The following is a 24,149-nucleotide window of genomic DNA, read 5'->3' on the forward strand; positions in this document are numbered from 1 at the left end:
TTATTAAAATGTTACCCATTCCCTGCTATGCTACATAGATTATTAGGCTCCTTCTCATCCTACAAAACCACAACAAGACATCTTCACATAAATAAATATCATTCCATTAGTGCAGCTGTACACCTGTAGCCACTTAATATTGAATTTTCCTTCATCGAGGTGATGTGTAATACAAAGATTAGCGTCAGCAGCCATTTGAATTCAATCACAAATGCATTAAATTCGTATGCTATTTTTCTGCCCAGCTGCAGGCGGCCAATTCAGATTTAATGTGCTGGGAGTCGCCTGGAGGTGAGATATGCAAACAGGCAGCCGGTCGCCAGTTTAATTTTTCATCTGGGGAAATACAGAACAAGTGCTGCTCTTTCCTGCCTCAACATGAGGCCATCAATGTGCCTTTTAGCAAGGCATGGTCCTCAGCTACAGTACAACACTGTGGTTGTGTTGAGAGGCTAAAAGTGATGAAAGTTTTGGATTTCATGCCGAGTTCACATCAATCAAACCACACATACTTCAGCAAACATAATCAGGGTTATAAAGAGTTAAAATGGACTTCTTGGAAACATGATATATGTGTTAGATTTCAATCAGTGATTGTCAGCATTCATTAAACGTATAGAGTAATCACTTATTTTCTTTAGCTTTGATGAGAGATTGCCTGTTATCGGTCTCTGCTGTTTTCTCCTTGTGCTTTAAGCGCAAATCATTAATCATCATCAACTAGTTCTATGTTATGCAAGTCCAACGTACATAGCTTGCACTGCACATTAAGTTTGTTTTCATATATAAGAGAGAAGTTTATGCCTTTTGTGTGCTTAAGAACATTGAAACTCAGGCTCATTTATGATGACCCCAATATGAACTTTTGAGTGAAAACTTGGTTCCAAGCCAACTGTCAAGCTCCATTGCATCTGACATGTTGTGTTCTTTTTCCTTGAGACTTGAGGAGCATTAGCATACCGTTCATGTTTTACTTTTGCACGAAATCTGGATTCCTGCCATAACCTTAAATTGTATGTTGAACTCTTATGAACTTATTCGGATTTTGAAAATGTTATTTGCAAGGCAAACATGTTCAAGTTCATGCTAATGTTTCTTTAGTTCATATTTACCATAACTTATTTACCATAAATTCACTTGGTTGAGGGTGCAAAATATACTTACCAAGAGAGGGTGGTAGATGATAATCAGCAGCTTTTCTCATAACCTTATACTGTATAGTGCAATCAGTATCCTGTCGGAGCAAAGCATGATGGGAGAGAAAATAAACTTTTCAACAGCAAATCACAGCAGCTCGCAAACAGGATTGTCGAGCTGCTTTTATTTTATTTTGGAAGCTTGCTAAAAAAGGACAGTTGCATAAGCGCTTGACTTTAGAAACACACGAACACGCACACACTCTATCTCCTCCCAGGCTTGTCAGGGCGGCTGTATTTAAAAAAAACACCTTGGGCTGAATGGCTGCATTGGCTACATCGAGGAGATGTTGACATTTTTGTGGCCATCAACCATCAAGCCCAGAGCTGCAGCATTCATAACCACCCCTGTCATCTCTCAACACTGCTTCTCTTATCTCCCACTCTGCTCTCTCTCCTCTCCCTTTCTTCCCACTTCACCTCTTTCTCCCTTTCAACCATCAACTTTCTCTCCTTTTTTAGGTGTGTTCCCTTTCACATTCTCCTTCTATGTATTTCTCCCCCTTCGCAGAGGCAGGTTCACTAGATCTTAAAGTACTATAAAGTAAATTGTAGATCATGATTATTGTAAATTCTAACTTTTCTCAAATATGTTGTCATAAAGAGAAGCATTCATTATACAAGATATGGCATTGAAAAAAACTGAAACATTGAATAACTCAAAAAGTGTATTCTTTTTTTCTGAATTATTGTCAAAATGTGTGTGTGTTTATTTGTGTGAAATCTTTCAATGTCCAACACCTTCTTGATAGTCCAGTTTCTCCCAGTGTGCATAAAGTATTTTACCAAATCCCTCTTGCTAATCCTTCCTTTAACCCTCTGGCTCTACAGAGACTTGAAGCTGGACAACATACTGCTGGATGCGGAGGGTCACTGTAAGCTGGCAGACTTCGGGATGTGTAAAGAGGGCATCCTCGATGGAGTCACCACCACCACCTTCTGTGGGACGCCAGATTACATCGCACCCGAGGTGACCTCAGACAAACACCGTGCACACACACAAACCTACATATGCACAGGAAACTCATGATTTATTTGTCCATGTTCGACTCTTTGCTGATGATGCTCAATTTTTCATTGCTAATATGGAGTTGGAAGAAGAACATTTTAGCCTTCCGATGGGAAGTTATTTATGTCGCAGAACTTGACAGAGAACTGAGAAATGACAAAGACTTGCTCAAATCAAATTTCACTTGCATAATTTCATGTCGTCAAAATGTATGTATGCTTTTTAACTCTGACTACCTGTTTGTAAGCCTCCTCATTTTTATGTGTGATAAGATACTTCAAGAGCTGGATTACGGCCCGTCAGTGGACTGGTGGGCTCTTGGGGTGCTGATGTATGAGATGATGGCAGGTCAGCCACCGTTTGAAGCCGATAATGAAGATGACCTGTTTGAGTCCATCCTCCACGACGACGTCCTCTATCCCGTCTGGCTCAGCAAGGAGGCTGTGTCCATTCTCAAAGCGGTCAGTTAGCTGTTCATTGACACATTTAGCATTGTAAGGACTTTTTAGTCTACGTTCACTAAGTTGTAACTGTGAGTCCATCTAAACACACAACAGTTCTGAGAGAGTTTAAAGTTAGAAGAGAACAATATCCAAACTCTCAATAGACAAAAATCCTGAATTTATGCATGTAATGATAACATCATTGGTGATATGTTTGCACTGTTATTAAGGAACAGACTTGCAAGCTCGTGTCACTGCTACTAATTCAAGTTCTGAAAAAAAACTATACTTTGAAATAGATCAAGACTCACTTGCTGAAGTATCCTTAGAACCTCCCTTTAGCACAATCTACCTGAGCCTCAACCACACGTGTCCTAGTTACCTTGTTTTTGCCTTTGTATTTCTTTGCTTTTACCTTGTGTTTTCTTAAGTAATGAGTTTTGTTATGCACATTTAGACTCCCCACATTATGAAGAATTCAAATGATATCCAGCCCTAATGGATTAATGGGCTGTTACAGATCTAAAATAAGGATCCCCGAAGGAGGTTAATGTTTTTCCATTCATGCATCAGTCCTTGTGTTTCTTTGATTCTGTCCTCTGCTTGTTTTTTGTTCTTTTACACTTTCTGTCCCTTACTTTTGGTTTGTCTCATTCTCAGTGTCACGTGGGAATGAGGATGCAGCTTTTTTTCTTGGTGTCATATGTTGATCCATGTTTCCGCTATGTTTTAATCCATTGTGCGTCCGTTTATTTGTATGTCCAGTTTTTCCATCACAAGCCTTGCGTTTACCTTGGCCGTTGAATGCAAAGCCTTGTGGGAAAGTGAGTGTGTTTATGTTGGACAATTGTCTTGGACTCTGACCAGTCACTTGACCAGCACTCTGGGCTCTGATTGGACATGTCCTCCAGCTGAAGGACTCTAGGTCACGTAATAAACTCTCTCAACTAAGTCTAATGGCTGAGCAGCTCGTTCACCACTCATCCAGCTTTCAAGTATTTGCCGAAAATCCAGCAGAAAATGTCAGGCGAAGTGGACATTTTATAAAGGAGTGTAACTTTCTAATACCCACAATAACCTATTTATTTTACATTTTTACATCATCTTAAGCCTTTGAGATAAATTAAACATGTAAAAATGTCTACGTTATCATGACGTGTACAAATTTTGTCATAAAAAAATGTTTTTTGGCTAGAAAATCGAATAAATACAGTTGTTTGAAGGGGATGTTTTCACTGCAATATAAAATAGATATTAGAGAGGTAATAACAAATAGTTTAACTTTTTTCAGTTTTGAATATTTATTTTACTCCTTTTCTTTCTCTCTTTCTCTCCATGATTGTTTCTGTCATTTTCTCAGTTCATGACCAAGAGTCCTAACAAGCGTCTGGGCTGTGTGGTGGCTCACGGTCTGGAGGAGGCCATTAAGCTCCATGTGTTCTTCAGAGAGATCGACTGGACGCTGCTGGAGCAGAGGAAGATCCGACCACCATTCAAACCACGCATCGTGAGTTCACACAGTCAAAGAAACTCACACCTGATAACTGTGCAACTGTGAAAATTTGATTCTACCTGCAGGGGTAGAGGCTAAAATATGAACATTATTACTTTTCTCTTCACATGTGAATCTTCTGGTAGAAGAATATTTTTCCAGCAACTAATAACAATATGTTCTCATGATTAACATTATACATTTTTTGTTGCAAAAAGCTCATTTTAAAAAATGACTCAACTTTTAATCTTGTCTGAGACTGCTTATTCCACCAGTCGTCACAGGTCCAGAGTCTGAAATCTGTCTCTCTTGTTCTTTGTCTTCCAGAAAACCAAAAGAGACGTGAATAACTTTGACCAGGACTTTACACGAGAAGAACCCAACCTGACGCCGACGGAAGCAAGCATCATCAAGCAGATCAATCAGGATGAGTTTAAAGGATTCTCCTACTTTGGAGACGAGACTGTGGCCTAAACACACACATACTGACACACAGATAATTAACACATTAATACACACCAAAACACCTAAAAAATCTTCAAGCAAAGATATAGTATTTGAAGAAACACACGGCCTGAGACCTCCTGAACTTTTCCAGAATCTGACCACTCAGACCATCGGTATCTCTCTCTTTATGGTTTCTGTGCTCTTGTTGTTTGTCCATTTGTGCATATGCCTTCAAAGTATATGCTCAAGCAGCATGTAAGCGCAAGTCAGAAACCGTAAGAAATGCACCTTCACTTGGGCCAGATATATTTCAAAGCAGTGGTTTAAACCAAACTCTGTGTTTTTAGAAGGACCTTTTGAAGATTATACATGGGCAAGGTAACGGCCTGTAAGTGTGTGTGTGTGTGTGTGTGTGTGAGAGCGAGATAATGTGAGTGCAAGCGTGCATGCATGCATAGTTGCATACTGTACCACTTGAAAGAGCAAGACTGTCTTTTCTGTACATGATGTGCTGTATCCTGTGTCTATCTCTGTGTTTAAAGAATGTTTTTCTTCCCTAAACTTGTATGTGAATGGAAAATATATATATATATGTTCAACCAATGATTGTATTTAAATAAAAATGGTCTTGAAAAGTACTTTATTCATTATAAAAGGAGAAGCAGGAAATCAGCATTTTGTTTGGGGATGAAATCTTGATGAACATAGAAGTTTTGTCAGTACAATGTTTTAAATTTGATAGCCAAACTGGCAAATTGAAATTTAAGGCGCCCGACAAAAGCATGACGTTGGCATTTTGACAATTTAGTTTTGTTTTATCTCAGCAGTTCTTTTGTTTTAGAGAGAAGGTTACATGCGTTGTTTTTCCTTCTCTCTCCACATGTTAGAAAACCGACGTCCCATTCTTCATTCAAAACCAAACGGTACCATTAGCCGTCAGCTAACAGCGCTACAGTAGCTTACCACTGGGTGTGTCCTGTTGCAGTGAGTGTCAACAAGCTGTTTTTCATATGACTTGATGTTTGACATGGGGACAGTGGTCCAATGAAGCCAAATTAAGAGCTGCAATCTAAAATGTCAAAGGAGCCCTTTAAAAAGTCTTTGTTACTGAAACTCTCTCTGCACCTACTGGAGCAAAATCTCTCCAAGTCAACTCTTTAAATCCCTTCATGACCACTTGATCGTTGAGATGCCTTGTGTGTGTTTTTGTGTGTGTACAGTCACTGTGTAATCGGTCGCTGTACTGGACCTACAGTCACTGACATGACAAACCAAACCCTCGAGACTCCACATCAAACTGGTGGATCGTACATAGAGGTGAAATGTGTTTGCACATGTGACTGAATGTGTTCAACTGAATGTATTTGTGTGTGTGTGTGTGTGTGTGTGCATACGTGGAGAAGCCCTCTTCATGTTTTCATCATGTTGTATTTTTTTATTTAAAACATCTTTTTTGTTCATGTTGTTGTGTTGTTTTTTTACTAGATCATCTAGTTATTGATGGCGTGTTAGAAATCTTTAGTTTTCATGTGATGCAGCGAGACTCACCTGGTCAGAAACACATCAGACCCTCCTCCTCCTCTTTGTACCACTCGGACACGGAGGTCAAATAAGCTGGTGTGCAGAGGTGTTGGTCCATGTCACAGGTCAGGTTTAGGACTTTTTAGTGAATTTAAAAGAATCCAAATTTTCAAGAAAACTCCATGTGCAATACTCTGAAAGAGTTTTTATTTGTTTGTTAAGTTGCTTTTCTATTTTTCTTCTCTTTCTTTCTTCTTTTCTTGCTATTTGTTTTCATTTAGCCTCATCCAAGGACAGGTACAGAGGAGACTACTTTACAGTTAGTTTAAGTGCACATAAAAGTGATCGATATTTCAAACATATTTCCTTAAAAGTGCAAGAATGGGGAGTAGAGGATGAATTAGAAACTGGCTTCAGGAAGACACTCTAAACACACATACAAACACATATTTATGGGTAGCAGTGCAGATTTGAGATCATTTAACTGCGAACCAACTTTCAAAACAAAATGTTTCTGTCGTCCATATTGTTTCTCATATTTTCTTCTCTATTGTCTTAATGTGTCTCATGTGGCATCTTTGTTTTTGTCTTTAATTTAAAAGTTTGTTCCACTAGGACCCTAAAAACATTCTTTCCCAGAAGTCCTCCATGCTACATGCCAAATGCTACTTCCAAATGTTCCTACCACAATCCCTTTAGTTTAAAGTTTTGTAAAAAAATAAATAAAAGAAGAACATTATGTAGGAGGTTTCTTTACTTTGGTTGAAGTTAAATTGTGGCCTGAGGTATATTTCAAACAATGGAGACAGTATTATGATTTAACTTACAGTATCAAACATTCATCTTCCTGGGGTCATATGCAGAATGTTACTGTATGTACATGTTTGGGTTTTGTTGCACTTCCTGTATTTGTGAAGCTTTGTATGTGCATTTTTGCCATCTGACCTGTGGTGTTTTTTTTCCATGTCCTTCATTCGTGTTTATGTCGAATTTGTTCTTTTCTTTACGCTGCGTGCCAAATGTACTGTATTTTAAAAGGATGTGAAGATGTATTTTAATTTTGAAACAAATTAAATATGATGTCAAAAAAGACTGTTTGTTTTGTGTATAATTTTTATATAATTTCTAAAAATCTGAGTCTCCTCTCCAACCCGTCTTCTCCTCCGTGTTTGTGCTTTGTGCGTCTCATAAGTATTCATTATGCTTTATAACAATAATCATAACTTATAATATGCATTTAATAATGACCCACTGACATTTTTCTGAAAGGATAATAGTGTATTATAATTCTCATAGATGTAATATGTTATAATGTGTTTGAGATGTATTATAATAACTGGTAAAATGCATTATAATGTTCTTATTAGATACTCTAAGGGCTCATTGTTTGCTTTAAGTAAAGTAAAAAAAATATTTTACAAAGTTTTGTGTGTTTTTCCATATAAAATGGACATATTTGTCACTTTACTTGAAGCACCAAATGACCACAAGAGTTATAAATATATTATAACAATTATAATCTTTTTTAAAGCATTATAAAAGGGTAATAATGTATTACAACTATGAGATTTATAGTACTTTATGATCCTTGCAAAATCAAAAATGTCAGTAAGGGACAATAAATTATGAAGTATTATGATACTTGACATTTAAGGCATTATACAATGCTTCATAATATCAATATTTATGATATAATATAATAAAACAATGCTTAAAGTAGTTGTCATAAAACGTGTTACCAAAACGTCTTTAAAATCTTGCAAAACGCCTTTTCTCTGTAAATTTTACAGTTTGACCATTAAATGTAGAAATTTACATTTCAATGTTTCACTCAGTGTAAAATGTACGAAAGAATTCACAAAAAAACAAGGAAAATATATTTGATTTTTACCATTCGACATAGGATAAGCACCCAATGAGATCATATCTCCATCAAGGAGGAGTTATGTGTATTTAACTTTGCCAGGTGAAAAGATGATAAATGACAGAAGGAGTTATCTGCTTCTGACAGAAAAATTGAAAAAATGTGGTGAGACCTGCTTTTGAACGTGACGTTGGTGGGAAACTAAACGCTTAGTCAGGAAACAATAACGCAGGCTGAGCTGGTTTAACTTTTGTTTTGGTTTCTACACACGACATACATAGCCTTTAAGAAAAGCTTTGTCCGATATTCCAGATCAGTCAGCTGAGCCCATATATTTTATTAAAGCTCCTATAATATTCTTAACTATGTTTTCTTTAGTCCATGTAATTGGAATAGGAAGAGGGAGCTGAGAGGTATGTAGTTGGTGACCTCAAAGCTAGATGCCTAATTCCTACACACTGCTCCTTTAAGTAAAATAACAATATTATCATCAAAATATACTTAACATAGAAAAGAATACTCATTATGCAGAACAGCCAATTTCATCATAATATATATTATTGGATTATATCATCATAAATTCATACATTGCCATGTTAATGAATGTTGCAGCTGTTAAAGGTGGAACTTATTTCTAACTATAAATACTGTTGGGTTGCTTGTACATTTTTTAATTCATAATAAAACATAGTCATTTCTGTGTTTAATACATTTATATTCATGATCTTCATCTGCAAAGTAAGTAGCAACTAAAGCTGTCAGACAAATGTGGTGAAGTAAAAACTACAATATTTGACTCTGCAATGTGGTGAAGTGGAAGTATAAAGATGCATAAAATGGAAATACTGTATTGGGTTAGGTGTTTGTGCAAGTAGCTAAAAATGTTAGTTAAGAATTGTATAGTATATCTAGTATAGTACTTAAATCATAGATGGATGACTGAACAGGTCTAACGGGTACAGGCCCAGGAGCCCAAAGTGTCAGGGGCCCCCTGGCCTTCAAATATAAAATGTTACTTAAAGAGACAAGTAACAGTCAGGAAAAGACTCAAAAAATGACCACAAAGAAACATAAAACGACTACAAAAAGACCAAAACACCTACAGAGATATGCAACACAACTGCATTGAGACTTAATGAGACTAACAATAACTACGAAAAGGGGAAAAACAACTACGAAGGGGCACAAAATGACTACAAAGAGACAGAAAAACTACAGAGAGATGCAAAATGACTACAATATTGGGCAGAACAACCACAAACAAAAAAAGAACTACAAAGTGACACAAAACTTCAACAAAGAGACATACAACTATAACAAAAAGTGGTTAAATTCGGTGTGTCTTGCTGGTAGGAGAGGTGTGGGGGCCTTTTGCATGTCTGTGCCTATAGGGGCCCATTGTCTCATAATTTCGCCCACAAATGTACTTTCCACACCTTATACCAAACCTATTTATATTAATGGGAAAAAAGTCTGGTGCAGTAGCAAAAGTACCCTCACATCTTGTCTGCCATGAACTGTCATGAGGATGTTATTTTCATCTCATTGTTAAATTAAATTATCAATAACAATAGATGAGTTGACCTAAATGAAACGGCTCTTTATGTCTGCTACACTTCACATTGTGTGTATAGTGTCAAGTCATACTATGCCATGTAGAGTCTGTGTAGAAACACCCTGTTGTTGATTGACAGCTGATAAGGGAGCAGATATGATAGATATCTTGGTCAGGCGAACAAGATCGAAACTTAAAAAAAAAGAATTTGTAACTGGGAAATGTCAGTGTGTAGGCAGCTCTTTTATTAATATTACCATCCAACCCTCTGTCAATGTATTTCCCCAAATGTTGAGCATATTCCTTTATAATCAAATGTGTTTGGAGTACTTTCAGTGAAGATTTCCTTTAAAGCTGCTAAAAAAAAAAGATTCAAAATTTCTCAAAATATCATTATGGCTTTCATAAAAGCCTCCTAGCCTATAAAGCACTTACTGTATTCGTATTAGTTTGTTGCACTTATTGTATTCGTATTAGTTTGTTGTACTTATTGTATTCGTATTAGTTTGTTGCACTTATTGTATTCGTATTAGTTTATTGTACTTACTGTATTCGTATTAGTTCGTTGCACTTATTGTATTCATATTAGTTTGTTTCTGTACTTTTGCTCTGGTTTCTGCTCTTAGATGCTTGTTTAATAAAGGAGATGCACTTATGACTTCTGGTGACTAGTAGTTCTCTTGAATACCTATGTTGAATACACTTATTGTAAGTATAAAAGCGTCTGCTAAATGACTGTAATGTAATGTAATGTAATGTAATGTCATATTCCTGTTCTATCTTTATTTTGTATTCCTGTTCTATCTTTATTTTGTTGTATAGTATGTGTATTTATTGTCTGTGTAGTTGTATAGTGTATTTATTGTCTGTGTAGTTGTATAGTATGTGTATTTATTGTCTGTGTCTGTGTAGTTGTATAGTATGTGTATTTATTGTCTGTGTAGTTGTATAGTATGTGTATTTATTGTCTGTGTAGTTGTATAGTATGTGTATTTATTGTCTGTGTAGTTGTATAGTATGTGTATTTATTGTCTGTGTCTGTGTAGTTGTATAGTATGTGTATTTATTGTCTGTGTAGTTGTATAGTATGTGTATTTATTGTCTGTGTAGTTGTATAGTATGTGTATTTATTGTCTGTGTATGTGTATTTATTGTGTGTAGTATATGTATTTATTGTCTGTGTCTGTGTAGTTGTATAGTATGTGTATTTATTGTCTGTGTAGTTGTATAGTATGTGTATTTATTGTCTGTGTAGTTGTATAGTATGTGTATTTATTGTCTGTGTCTGTGTAGTTGAGCTGCTGCAACACTTTGAATTTCCCCATGGGGATCAATAAAGCTGCTGCAATATAATAATAATAATAATAATAATAATAATAATAATAATAATAATAATAATAATAATAATAATAATAATAAGGCCTTTTAGTATTCATTCCAGTTTCATTTTACTGGCGGGAACGGACCTCCAATGCTGCTATCATTCACAGCCATCAGGTACAACCAGGTAAGAGGGCAGAGCCCGCTGGGAGGAGGAGGGAGGAGGAGGACGGGGAGGGAGGAGGAGGCGGACCCCGGCGGCGTTTCCAGCCAATCAGCGCGCCTCATTCCTGGACGGCGGCTTGCACGGTGCCAGCTGAGCTCCAGGTCAGAGACCGAGCGGAGCGCTGCGAGTTTCCACAGACCAGCAAGCGAGAGGTGGGGAAAAGTTTTTGCACAAGCGGAGCAGCGACTGCAGCTTCCATACTGTATCACACCCAGCCGGTGAAGGGCTCCACTGTCTGCGGGCGAGAGGCTGTGCAATCCTCGGCAGTGCTCTGAGACTGTACGGCCCCCTTCTCTCCCCCACACACCCCCATTCCTCCTCCCAGTTCTCCCAGTCAGCTGGGCTTTTTAATGGACTAACCAACTGGGGTGTTTTTTTTGAGGGTTTTTTTTTTTTTTTTTAATTACATATATGACATGATCTGTCAGAGGACACCTGACCTGCACACGTTGATCTAAAAAAAAAAAAAAAAAAAAAAAAAAAAAAAAACCCTTCAAGTGTCACTTATTATTTTGACTTCTATATAAAGTTGGGACTTAACGCAGACTGTCGAGGAATTACAACATGACGGCAGATAAGGAGAAGAAGAGGTGAGACTTTTTCTTTTTCTTTTCTTTTCTTTTTCTCCTCCTCTGGTTTGATCCCCCCCGGTGTGTTTAGGAGCTAAAATCACAGTCACAGCCAAAAAAAAGCTGTATTCATGTGCAAAGTGTTTTTAATGCAATGACTGCACATTGGTAGTCTTATTAAAGGTGTAAGTGGGGGATTTGATTGAGTCTGTATTTGACAGTAGATTGCTACAGGTTGCCACTGTGATAAACCAGATTTAATTCTGATTATTTTACTTTTTTATTTTTTTTATTTCATGCAAGGCCTATAACACTTGTTTCACAAATGAGTGAACACATACACAATCTAGCTAAACTATATTCCATCATGCCTCTATTATATTTCATGCATTTTCTCCTCTAAAGATAAATACTTTACGCTTTTAAATGCAAATACAGCCTTTACTCTGGTATTTCTTTTGCATACTAAGTTGCCCTGTATATAAATGAGTTTTTCTCTGATTATTGGTGTTCATTTTGTGGATATAGCAGTGGCTCAGTGGCAGAAAGTACAACACTTTTTTATTTTTTTGAAAGCTGTGGTTTGTCAAAATGCATCTTCAGTTTCCTGCAGACTCACACAGGACATGTTACCTTTGCACAGAGGATGCTTACCAGACAGTTTAAAATACCACAACAGCCTTGCATGTTAAGGTAACTGTGATAAAACAAATAGTAATAGAAATGTTTAAATAGAGCTTGTTCCCCATCAATAAAGCTTCCCTTTCAGAAGAGAATCCATAATGTCATAACTCCCTTCAGAGACAATCACCGATCAATCATTACAGTAGATATCAGAATGCCTGGACAGGAAATTTCTAGAACTTGTAGTAACCGTAAGTCTGTTTTCCTGTAGAGAAGATAACATCTGGTGAATGACCACAAAAAACTGTATCTATGTATTTGATGATTTAATGCATGCGACCATTCTTTTTAGTTTTTTCTTGCCTGCTTAGTCAGCAGATGCACCAGATAATGTTTTACCCTAAAACCAGCTTGCCAGACATCGAATTACATTGTAAACTACAAGACACTTGGGATATCTGAAATACTTAATGCTGCGTCATCATTTACCCTTTAACGTGATTTATATATTTGTGTTTTAAATAACTTCTGTATTGTGTCGTTAGTGTGTCTTCCTGCAAGTGGCGCCCTGCTTTTTGGGTTGTCAGTTGTTAAACAGTAGTGATGAGGTCATGGGCCTAATCTTGGGATACATCGCAGTGCTGGTTCCAGCTTGTCCCAGTTTGTGTCACCATTACAGTTGATTAATCACACCTGTCAAAGGGAGAAAACTACCGTCTCACCTGTGGAAAATCCTGAATTTAATCGATTTGTGTTTATCCAATTAGATCACTTAAAAAGGATTACGAAACATGGCAAAAGCAAAAAAAGGACATTTAATCAAGATGTTCAAATGAAACTGACAAAACAAAAACCTTCATCCAACTACAGGAAGAACATTGATTTGAATCAGCAGAGTTGGGTTTGCCGTCTGCTTTCTTGTCGGTCCAGTCCAACCTTGTGACTCGTTTCTCTCCACCTTAACAGTCACTATCTGATCAGGCACAAACATGAACAGAGCAGGAATTAGGGTGAGACAATTTGACAAATATACTAAATTGGACATTTGGGGCAATTTTTGTCATCTTATATTAATGATTTAATGGTCTGCTTCAAGTCATAAATCATATTTGACAACTGGACCAAAAACTTGTTGAGGACCCTGATCTTTATACCGCATGGTATCCCCACCTGTTTGTTCATTTGTAGGCTGCAAGCCGACGCGTCCCTCATCAGCCGCCATATGACTCTTTTTCTTTCATTAGACAACATATCATTTATGTAGGTCCTCCAGTTTGAAACCAAAATAATGGCACGCCTTGGTAGCTGTACGGTTACAGTGTAATCCACGTAGAAGCCACAAAAAGCCCTACAAAAGAATTTGGTGTATTTGCATTCTTCTCTGAAAGAAACTCTTCCGTGTTTGCATTCGTTGATAACGGCGTGAGTTGGGACTTGCCCGCACAAATATCATATCTGCAATATCTTGTTTTTCGGGCTGCCGGTTGGAAAAATTTGACCATATCGCCCGACCCAATCAGGTGTTAAGACACATGACAGAGACACTGGACTCTGTTTCATTGGGGATGAAAGAGAGAAAATAACATTAGGGGGAGACAGAGCGTTTCCCCTGTCTCGTCCACGCCTTGGTGCCTCCACTGGAGAGCTTGCGGCCATTTTAGGGGAAGGAGATCGTCTCTATCGGGCTGCACATGAAAAGCGTCTCTATGTCTGTCTGTCTGTGTGTGTGTGTGTGTGTGTGTGTGTGTGTGTGTGTGTGTGTGTGTGTGTGTGTGTGTGTGTGTGTGTGTGTCTGTGTCTGTGAGAGAGAGTTCACCAGTCTCTGTCTCCTCATTGATGTGTTTTTTTTCTCTCTGTCAGTGTGTTGGTATCACACAGTAGCACATTGTCACTGCTGCTGCCTGAAAGTCATAATTACTCTGAGAAGTTGTATGATTCATAACGGCTGCTCGGCAAACAAACAGCATGTTTATCTGGGATTTAGTGTCTCGGATTAGTTTTATTAATATAACTCATCGTTGATGGAGGGAGGATGAACGTGATGGAATGTCTTCATGTGATTGTCCACTTACTGTCAAGCTGTTTAAAAGGACACATTTTGTATTGTTTTTATAGCGTTGACCCTAATTCCTGTGAACCCAGATCTTTCTCAACAAGAATATGTTTCGTAATAAAAAATATGTGACGTAAGAAACAACACATGACTTTCTGGGACACAAGAATTACAGACATGGTGTTGTAGAGTTTCCGTCTAATCCCAGAACACCTCAGATTGTGTCATTTCACTGCAGCCACCTGTAACAGAAAAAAGGTAGCTGTGTTCAAATAATATTTTTTTTCAAAATGTTCTAATATTATTTCATATATATTTTTTTTATTTTCTCAAAAGTCAAATATGAATAAAATATGAATTACAATGACACTCAAATGAATGAGAACAGATATATAATAATACACCTGTTAGAATTGTTGGGTTGGTTAAATATCCGAAATGAACAAACAAGTGTATTCTGGGAGTTTATTATTAGTTTGCAAAGTTTTGTTTCCAACCAAACCAGAAATGAGACAGGTTTATCCAGGGTCATCATGTTGTATAATAACAACACACCTTTGTTAGTACATGTACATGTACACGGTACTATACACACAAAACTCAAAGTATTGCTGGTCCAAGCTACATGTAATGACCAATTTAAAGGACAGGGTTAAAAAAAAAAAAAATTAGTAGAACATTTTTAAATCTCCCAGTATGTATTGGCACTGACTGAATGAAGTTAAAAGAGATGAGTTATAACTTTCAAACGAGGCAAACTGCATCACTTTCATCATATCTGAAGTTACAACCTCTGTGTTTGGTCAGGTTAAAACCAGTAAACCCTCCAGTGTTCCGGTGTTTGTTATGGGCTGTCACAGCTTTAGTCAGCTTTTACCACAATGTGACGCAGTAACACGTCATCAGTGTCTCTCACCTCACTTTTCCACCGCTGACTTTAGAACCTAGTTTTATGTAAATAAGGGTTTGTGTATTTAAAAAAGGCTGATTTAGGAGATAACTATTAATATTTAAGATTTAATTTCCAATTGTAAGGAATAGTAATTTCATTTTGCACTAAACCTGTCTTAAAAACTAAGTAATTCGCATGTTATTGGTAGGAAACTAAAGAATATTTCCCCTGTCACTGTTTTTGTTTCATTAAAGATTTGATAAGAACATTGTGCGTGTGTTAAGTTATGAACCTTACACTCTTCATTATGAGTAGGCACATGACCGATACAACTATTTACTGCCACCATCGTCACCCTTGATCCATTTGTCATCAGTTGTATCTTCCTTTTCAACTGATGAGAAGTCCAGACACACTGTTTTTTATTCCCTGTTTGATAAAACGTCTTAACTCAAAGTCCACTGATATTTTCTGGAACCGTCAACTGCATCTCTTGGTCTTCTTCAGCGGATTAAGGTTTCTCTGATGCCACAATCATGACAGTGGATGGACACTCTGAGATGTAGTTGAAAGCTCCAGAAAAAAAAAGAAAAAAAAGAGTAAGGGTACCTTTAGTTAAAATTTAGGTTTCAGTCAAACTAAGATTCCAATGGTCGAAATACAGCTTTCCCGCTCAACTTGATTTGATCTGGTTTTGTCATAAAGTAGCAGTGTCACTTTGACACAATACACACAAATGTGAAATTGTCAGAACAAACAAACAAACAAGATATTTAAAAAGGGATTTAGGGGGGTTTTTCCTGGATTTTTTTTGTCATTGTCATTTGACAATACAATACAATTGTTATTATCATTGATTCACTCATGCTGTCTTTCCTCTGCTGAGTAATCAGTTTGTTTCCGGGCTGTGTCCTGGATCATTTTTGGGAAACCAGTTGTACTTTTACATGACTAAGCTGTGAACTGAACCTTGATCAACTCTGATCTTTTACTTTTGGTTTGCTCGCTTGCAGGAATCGTCTTGTAATGATTCCCAGACCTGAGCAGAACTTTGCTATAGATCAATAGATGTCGAGTACGGACAGAATTAATTAATCCCCCCCCCCAAAAAAAACACACTTATTATTGACCCAGATTCAGCTCAAAACAAGTGACTGTATCCATGTTTCGATTGTAGTTCTACAAACAGCAGCTTTACATCAGCCACTTCAGTCTGTTTGTCAGTTTTGAAGAAGTCTTTTGGTGGTTAAGAATCTCTTTTTGTGCTGTGAGACTCTACTGTTTGTTTAAAGCTCTATTCACTATGTAAACAAGTGAGAGGCCGATGAAGACAGAAACACAGGGAGTCCATAGAAACTTGGTAGAAAGGATTTACTAGAGAGAGAGAGAGAGAGAGAGAGAGAGAGACTCTGGGTCATTAAGTAGAGAAGTGGTAGATATACAGATGTGTTGTGTGAGTTGTTTGGTGATTTACTGGGATTAGTTCTCTGAGGACAATGAACTGCGAGTTAAGTTTTAACTGAGCCAGCTGCTTCTTGTGAACACTGGTGGACTTTATACTTTAGATATATTTTACACATCACTGATGAGAGCAATTCAAGAGCTCAGAGTGGAGGACGGGGGAGTAATACAGAATATAAAGACTCATTAAGTGTTTTTAGGTGATAACCACTTCCAGTAATAGAAGACAGGATGGCAGATTCAGTACTGTTTTCACAATATTGTCTGCTTATTGATTGAAGGGTTTTAATGCTTTTCACTGAACATTCATGGATTTTTTTTCTAAAGAGGAGCAGGTAGGTAGAAACTGAACTCAATTGACCTCAACTTTAATGTCGTCCTGTTTCCAAAAGGTTATCTTTAACACACAGAAGAGGATGATTGCCACTGACAGTAATAAGTACTAATTAATTTATTTACATGCAGTGAGGGAGATCTCCTTGCAACATTTACAGCTCAGAAAGTGCTTTGAAAAAATAAGAAAAATCGGACGAAAGCAAATAAGCTACTCATTACTTGCCAAAGGCAGTTTAAAACACAGTTAACAGTTTTTATAAAAATCTCTGTAGTTTTGTTATTTTTTATTTGATGTTATCCTAGGTTTGCTTATAATCAAAATTAACATACATTTCAGATTTTTTTTCATTTTTTTCTTTATTTTTCTAACCCAATAAAATAAATATTAAAACACATGGTGTAGTCTAACTTTACATAATGTAAAAATTCAAATTTAATAAAAGCTCCATTTTATTATCAGCACACAGTGTAAGAAAACCATGAGCGCATAACATATTCGTACTTTTGTGCATGTAATATGTTAAAAAGTTATTACATTATGCATGTTATAAATGTTATAAATGTCATGTTAAAAGGGTTCATTTACTTTTATCCATCCATCTGTCCATTCATTCTCTTCCTTCTCAGTGATGATAAAATCAAACTTTTTCCTAATATTAAACATACTGGCTGTGAACTTGAGGCCCTGGGGAGCCTGGAGGCCCCTGGTCAGCTGTAAACTTTGGCCCCCGCACACTGAGGGGAAACCGCAGGAGGTGACGAGGTGGTCTGGGAAACCTCTCTGCATCTTTCCATTGTTATTTTTGTCTCACTCGTTCTCACCCGCCCACTCCTCCTCCTCCTCCGGCTTTCCGTCTTCATGTTTTTTTCTTTGTGTCTTTTTGCTCGTATAACATATTTATCCGCGACTCCCAGCTGTGCTGTTTGCCCCCCCGCTCACTCTTTTGTGGTTGCCCTCTCTCCCCTCCTTCAGAACTCTGTCTCCTCGCCATTTCCTATTTCCTGTCCGGCAGCTCCCCTTCTTCCTCTTCCTCTTCCTCCGCTACTGTATACCAAAACGTCTGCTGAACCTCTGTGTGTCACCTGGCTGAGCTCCAGGCCCTCCAAGACTCCTTCAGGTTGACCACGAGATTCTGGCTCCCCCCAAGTCAAGTCAAGATAGCTCAACTTTAGCTTGTAGTCCTTTTTCTTCACTGCTGTGGGGGCATTTTGCTGCACTTGTTTGCACATCACTTCACATCACTTCTATCCATTGAGTGGAATAGAGAGAAACTGGAAGCAGGTGTTGCCCGTGTGCTCGCTTTTGCCTCTGTCCTCCAGCTCGTGCACATACAAAAAAAAAAGAACAGGGACCCACTGGTAAAAATATCTCTCCATAGCAACACCAATGATCAAAAACTACACAGGATACCTTTAACCAAATCTATACTATAGTCCCCTTGTGTGAAAACCCAACATGGAACATCAGAAATGTTATCAAAATATCAATCGCTTGTCTGTTGAATTTCTAAATAAGATAAGATAAGATAAGATAATCCTTTATTAGTCCCGCAGCGGGGAAATTTGCAGGATTACAGCAGCAGAGAGTATATTGCAAACAAGAGACATAGTAAAAAAAAATAAAGTATTATAAATAAGTAATCACACAGTAAATAAAAATCCACAATAACTAAAATATTATACAAGCAGACAGAATCATTTTATTATTGCACAGTGGATTGATAAGTCACTTATTACTGTTTTAAACAAAAAGGAAATCAAATATCAGACTCTTTCCAGGAATGCTCGGTAATCACACTACAGTTCATGGTCACCCAAAGTCTGCCTGTTGTAAAAAGGAAGCTTTGAGAGAGTCTTCCTCTCCGTCTGTCCCACCTGTGTGTTAAAAGCTTTCTCCTTCTGCCTCATTTTCAATCATTTTCGGACAATCTCACTGTCCAAAGTGAATTTGTTGACTCTAACGAGCAGTGAAAACACGAGAGGAGCTGAGAGCCAGACATCCTCCGCAGGACACTGTAACTATCAGAGAAAAAAATCAGAGAAAAACATATTATGAACACTTGGAAAATGTCCCGAGATTCAATCTGTCAGAGTTAACATTCAACCTCTACCTACTACACTTTTTTTCATTTTTGCACTTTTAAATGGAAGTTAATTAACATACTCAACGATAACAATTTTATACCTTTTCATGTCAAACTTAAGTATCATTCTTTTGACTTTGGCTGCAAACTGTAAATTGTTATGTGAGAATGGTCAAAGTGAGAAACGGTACTTGGCTTGCATTCCTTTCTCTTTAAGTCTCTGTAATCCTTTTCTCCAGATTTACACCGAGTCATTCCAGAGTTTGTGTTACATGAAAACTAATGAAATGCAGCTTTCTCGTCTCTTTCACTCACCTCAGTCCTCACATCTCTTTAGCTCTGCTCTAAAACACAAGTAGAGCACAGTCAGTTTTAAAAGAAAACTAAATTCTCATAACCAATTTTTTTTTACAAGTTTTCTTTGAAGCTTCCTGGTATTTTTTACCACCGTCCAGCGATCCAAGTTTGTGATACTATTTTGCTGGAGAACCATTATCACGGATGGGCTGTATAAGCAAAGTTTGCCCCAAATACTACTGTTTTTAAAGTCAGGTAATAAACAGAAAACAGACGGTTTTGTTTTGGGGCCTATTGTGATGAAAATTGAAGTGATTTATTTTTTTCTGTCCTTCTCACTTGCCCAAAGTTGTATCATTACATACAGATAGTCTTGTCGTTTGTGCTCAGTTTTTGAGATTTTGGAAAGAATATACAAATCAGGATACAAAATAGAACATGAAATAAAGCTTAAACTGGAACATCTCTCGGGTTTCTAATTATGAAGAGTAACTGTAAAGTTATTAACTAAAAAAGCAATGTTGCTGTTGAATTTCTTAAACGTCTGCGAGGACCCCCAACATAGCACTGGGCTGAGGGAAGAAGTCTCAGAGACAGATATCTGAAAACCTGGACAAATACAATTCTTTATGTAATGTATTTGAATTTCCCAGTCGATCAATTTCACTCCCAGTTTAAATCTCAGCCGTGCAGCATGTCTGATAGTCTGTTAAAGGGGTCCCAGTCTAGTCAGCTGACCTCCGTCACACCACCTGGTGCCCCCCCCCCCCCCCCCCCACTCTCCCACCCCGTGCCTCTTTCAATCAGCCAGTCTATCCCGACCATCAGCGTGGCGTGGGTGGGTTTGTTTGTTTGTGCCAGAATATGTGTGTGTATGCATGTGTGTGTATGCATGCATGTGTGTGTGTGTGTGTGTGTGTGTGTGTGTGTGTGTGTGTGTGTGTGTGTGTGTGTGTGTGTGTGCCTCTCTTTCATGGACTATCAGATCCATCAGCAATCTCCTGCATCGTTCTTCCCCTGTTTCAGCCGAAGTTGGGGCCCCTGTCTGGGATAACTGTTTGTTTGGCCATGTATGTGTGTGTATGTGTGTCTGTGTGTGTGTGTGTGTGTGTGTGTGTGTGTGTGTGTGTGTGTGTGTGTGTGTGTGTGTGTGTGTGTGTGTGTGTGTGTGTGTGTGTGTGTGTGTGTGTGTGTGTGTGTGTGTGTGTGTGCTTGGCTGTGTTTCTAGAACTCTATGTTCCTCAGGATCACAGATTAGCAGTACTGTATTGTTGCTCTGTGTTTGTGTTCGGCCAGGCGCCACAACTACAGGAAGACCTACTGTAAGCAAGGAAAGGTGTGTGTGTGTGTGTGTGTGTGTGTGTGTGTGTGTGTGTGTGTGTGTGTGTGTGTGTGTGTGTGTGTGTGTGTGTGTGTGTGTGTGTGTGTGTGTGTGTGTGTGTGTGTGTGTGTGTGTGTGTGTGTGTGCATGATTTGGGTGTGGGCAGACTCACTGGCCTCTACTTACGGTGGTCCTAAGAGCTAGACGCAGTTTAAATAGACCCAACAGGCAAATGAAGAAACCTCTTCACCATTTTTGACAACAGATGCGCAGCGTTTAGAAAACTTACAACACAACGAAATCTGTTACCAGGTGACGCTAAAAAGTGATGCTTGTTGTTGCCATGGTTTTTGGCTCATGAGGTTATTATAGTCAGCTATCAGTGGTGTTGGAAAATGACCTTAATGTAAGGTTCTAGCACAATGATATCTTAAATTGCTAGTATGAACCGGAGGAATGATTAAAGTAGGCAAAAAATGATTCATGTGTAAAGATAACTGTTGTTTTACGATCTCCTTTCTTTCCACTTGTTCTCAGATTACTTCTCCGTGTTTCAGGTGTTTTTCTGTTAGGTGTTTTTTTTTTTACTCAGTACGTGGACATGCTAACTGTGCGTATTTTTGCACACTGATCGTTTGGACATAGTCAGTCAGGTCTTTTTTAAGATTGCAAAAAATAAGTTGTTTTCAAATTAAAAATATGAAATGGTTAGTGGTATTTTTCCTCCACATTCAAGTTTTTTTGTGCGAAACCGGGATAAACATGTACTGGACAAAAATGATACTGATCTTCAGAAAAAGCAGACTGTTCCTTTTTGCAGACCAAGTTAAGGTGCGGTCAAATATTCCGGCTCCAGTCGACGTCAATGAAATCTGTAAATCTGTTCTTCAGCGGGCCAGATGGAAACGACAAGAAAGTGATTAGGACATTTCTAGAGCAAATGATCCATGGAGGGCTGTTATGAACTCACCGTACCTGTGCTTACACCCACACACACACACACACACACACACACACACACACACACACACACACACACACACACACACACACACACACACACACACACACACACACACACACACACACACACACACACACACACACAAAGCCTGACACCTGCTCTTGTTCCAGGATCTGTTTTCCTAAAGCACCTCTTGGCTTGTTATCGCAACAATCAAATGGTCAATGTGGGGGGCCTGTATTTCTGTGCACGTGTGTGTTTATGTGTGTATGCATGTTGCATGTTGCATGTGCCAAACCTGACCGTTCAGTCTGAACCTGAGGTAACGGTTTGCATGCAAGATGAGAAAAACTGTAAGTGAAACGTGTTGGATCAGTCTAATTCAATAAAAAATATTCCAAAAGTCCAAAAAACACAGCCCCAACAACAGCAAAATAAGTAAACATCCTGAAAATGTAACTTTTGCTTCCTGTATTCAGTACTTGATAGTTTTTGATAATTGAACGCATCTGTGGCATCGACATGCAGCCCTAGCGCAAGAATCAACAGTAAGAAAATCTAGCTTGAGACCAAGTCAGATAAAATGTGAAGCTGCAGCTTATTAGTATTCAAAATGAAAGACAACTTCAACAGTAAATAGACTGTGACATGAGTAAATACATTGCAATTTTATAAGACATTTCCTCATTAATGTCTTTTGTTTTTGTATGCCACGTTACAGCTCGTATGTAAATGAATGAAGATCAAGCTAATTTTCTTTCATTGGAACATGAGCACTGGATGCAGCCAAGTAATCCTGAACGCACACTGTTCACATGCAGATGGGAACAGATGAAGCTTTGTGCAGCGCTGCAGGGGAAAGCTGTATTAACAGTCTCATTACTGCCCGCAGAGCGACGAACAGACACAATATATCCTCTATTTGTTGGTTTTTTTGGTTTGTTTTTTTTAGATTTGAACTGAACATGAGAGCTTAGTAGGATCAGATCTTTCAAAATGTATTTGTGTTTGCAGGTAAATGTGAGGGCGAATATTGTATCCGCTCAGGCTGCAGGGCGTTGGATACATTAACTGACAAGTTAATCACAAAGAGAGAAGGAGAAGTGATTGTAAAAGCTGGAGGGTGTGTGAGGAAAGAGAGATGTATGAGCACCGAGGGGCGAGGAGGACAGTTGCTGTCACGCTGCCTTCACTGTGAAACGTAAAACTTAAAGCAAGCGGTGGCTACTTCGCCCAGGAGCTCATTGAAGCGAGCTTCAGGTGGAAGAAACATCTGGCTCAGCTGCTTTGTTCATATGTGCCTTAGCCTGTTGGGCATGCTGATGATGCTGATTGTTGGACATCTTTAATTAGAACCACAAAATGGTCATTAGTGTACAATGGAAAGATGAGTTTAATGAGGGTAAATGTGTGAGTGCACTGAGAATATTTCAACCATGGTTTTTTTATAGAAATGAACACAAACGGCCTCAGATGGCTGCGCAGTGGAATCTGGGAAGCCATGATGTTTAATTGCTTTATAAAATCAAAAACCACATAGCGATACATTTAGCGCTCGCTATTGTTTTCAACCCTAAATCCTAGTTTAATGCTCCCGTCACCGCTGTTCCTCATTCAGTGTTAGTCAGTCAGGCGAGCAGTTGTGACTCGCTGTGGTTTAGAGTGACAGCGTTACTTCTGCCACAGAGGTTTGAGAATGCCAGGTATGTATTTTCAACCTATCTATCTCTCTTTCTGTCAATCTATAAATAATTTATTTATCTATCCAACTGTCTGTCTGTCTGTCTGTCTGTCTGTCTGTCTGTCTGTCTGTCTGTCTGTCTGTCTGTCTGTCTGTCTGTCTGTCTGTCTGTCTGTCTGTCTGTCGGTGGAAGAGGTACTCAGATCCTTCAGTTAATTAAAAGTACCAATAGAACAATCTAAAAACATTTACGTTACAAGTCAAAGTTCTTCATTCAAAATCCAAATTAAAGGAGCTCAATGCAATATTCAGGGCATTAATACAGCAGCAAAAAATACAAGTTGAGCAGAGAAAAAAGTCACTCTCAAATCACCACGTCGAGAGCCGTTAAGAGGAAGCAGAAATTCTCCTAATCTTGAATTTAGCACCTTTTTAAGTAAAATTACATAAGTATTCTCATTAAATTTAATCAAATTATTAAAAGTGAATATACTTGTTGTACAAAAACTGTCCCCTCTGACTGATATAAGAAATATAGACTGTGGGAAAATGTCATATTGGTGGAGCTGCTTACAACTCATATGTAGACATCTGAAACGTGACAAGGAGCTCCTTGTCACGTTTGTCAGATGTCTATGATATAAACATATATATATATATATATATATATATATATATATATATAAAGTATATATAAATCTTTGTTGTGTTTTATAAGCCGATCACATCTTTATGTACAGTAACGGTAAAGGAACTATTCTATGGATATGGAAGAATAAAAACAATACTTCCCT

General features: G+C 38.0%; 2 protein-coding genes across 3 annotated transcripts in view; both read left to right on the top strand.

Annotated features, from left to right (window-relative positions):
* Positions 1 to 7,149, top strand: part of LOC129092029 (protein kinase C epsilon type-like) — a 65,239-nt gene extending 58,090 nt beyond the window's left edge. The window contains exons 13-16 of the mRNA XM_054599778.1: positions 2,028 to 2,166; positions 2,478 to 2,666; positions 4,009 to 4,155; positions 4,468 to 7,149. Of these exons, the coding sequence (XP_054455753.1) occupies positions 2,028 to 2,166; positions 2,478 to 2,666; positions 4,009 to 4,155; positions 4,468 to 4,614 (622 nt within the window). The 3' untranslated portion in view covers positions 4,615 to 7,149. The remainder of the gene's footprint in view (positions 1 to 2,027; positions 2,167 to 2,477; positions 2,667 to 4,008; positions 4,156 to 4,467) is intronic.
* A 4,413-nt stretch (positions 7,150 to 11,562) lies between these two features.
* Positions 11,563 to 24,149, top strand: part of LOC129092356 (endothelial PAS domain-containing protein 1-like) — a 50,267-nt gene continuing 37,680 nt past the window's right edge. For both annotated transcript variants that reach the window (XM_054600277.1, XM_054600279.1), the window contains exon 1: positions 11,563 to 11,663. In XM_054600277.1, the coding sequence (XP_054456252.1) occupies positions 11,638 to 11,663 (26 nt within the window). In that variant the 5' untranslated portion in view covers positions 11,563 to 11,637. The remainder of the gene's footprint in view (positions 11,664 to 24,149) is intronic.

This window comes from Anoplopoma fimbria, chromosome 6, assembly GCF_027596085.1.
Source record: "Anoplopoma fimbria isolate UVic2021 breed Golden Eagle Sablefish chromosome 6, Afim_UVic_2022, whole genome shotgun sequence".
Taxonomy (NCBI): Eukaryota; Metazoa; Chordata; class Actinopteri; order Perciformes; family Anoplopomatidae; genus Anoplopoma; species Anoplopoma fimbria.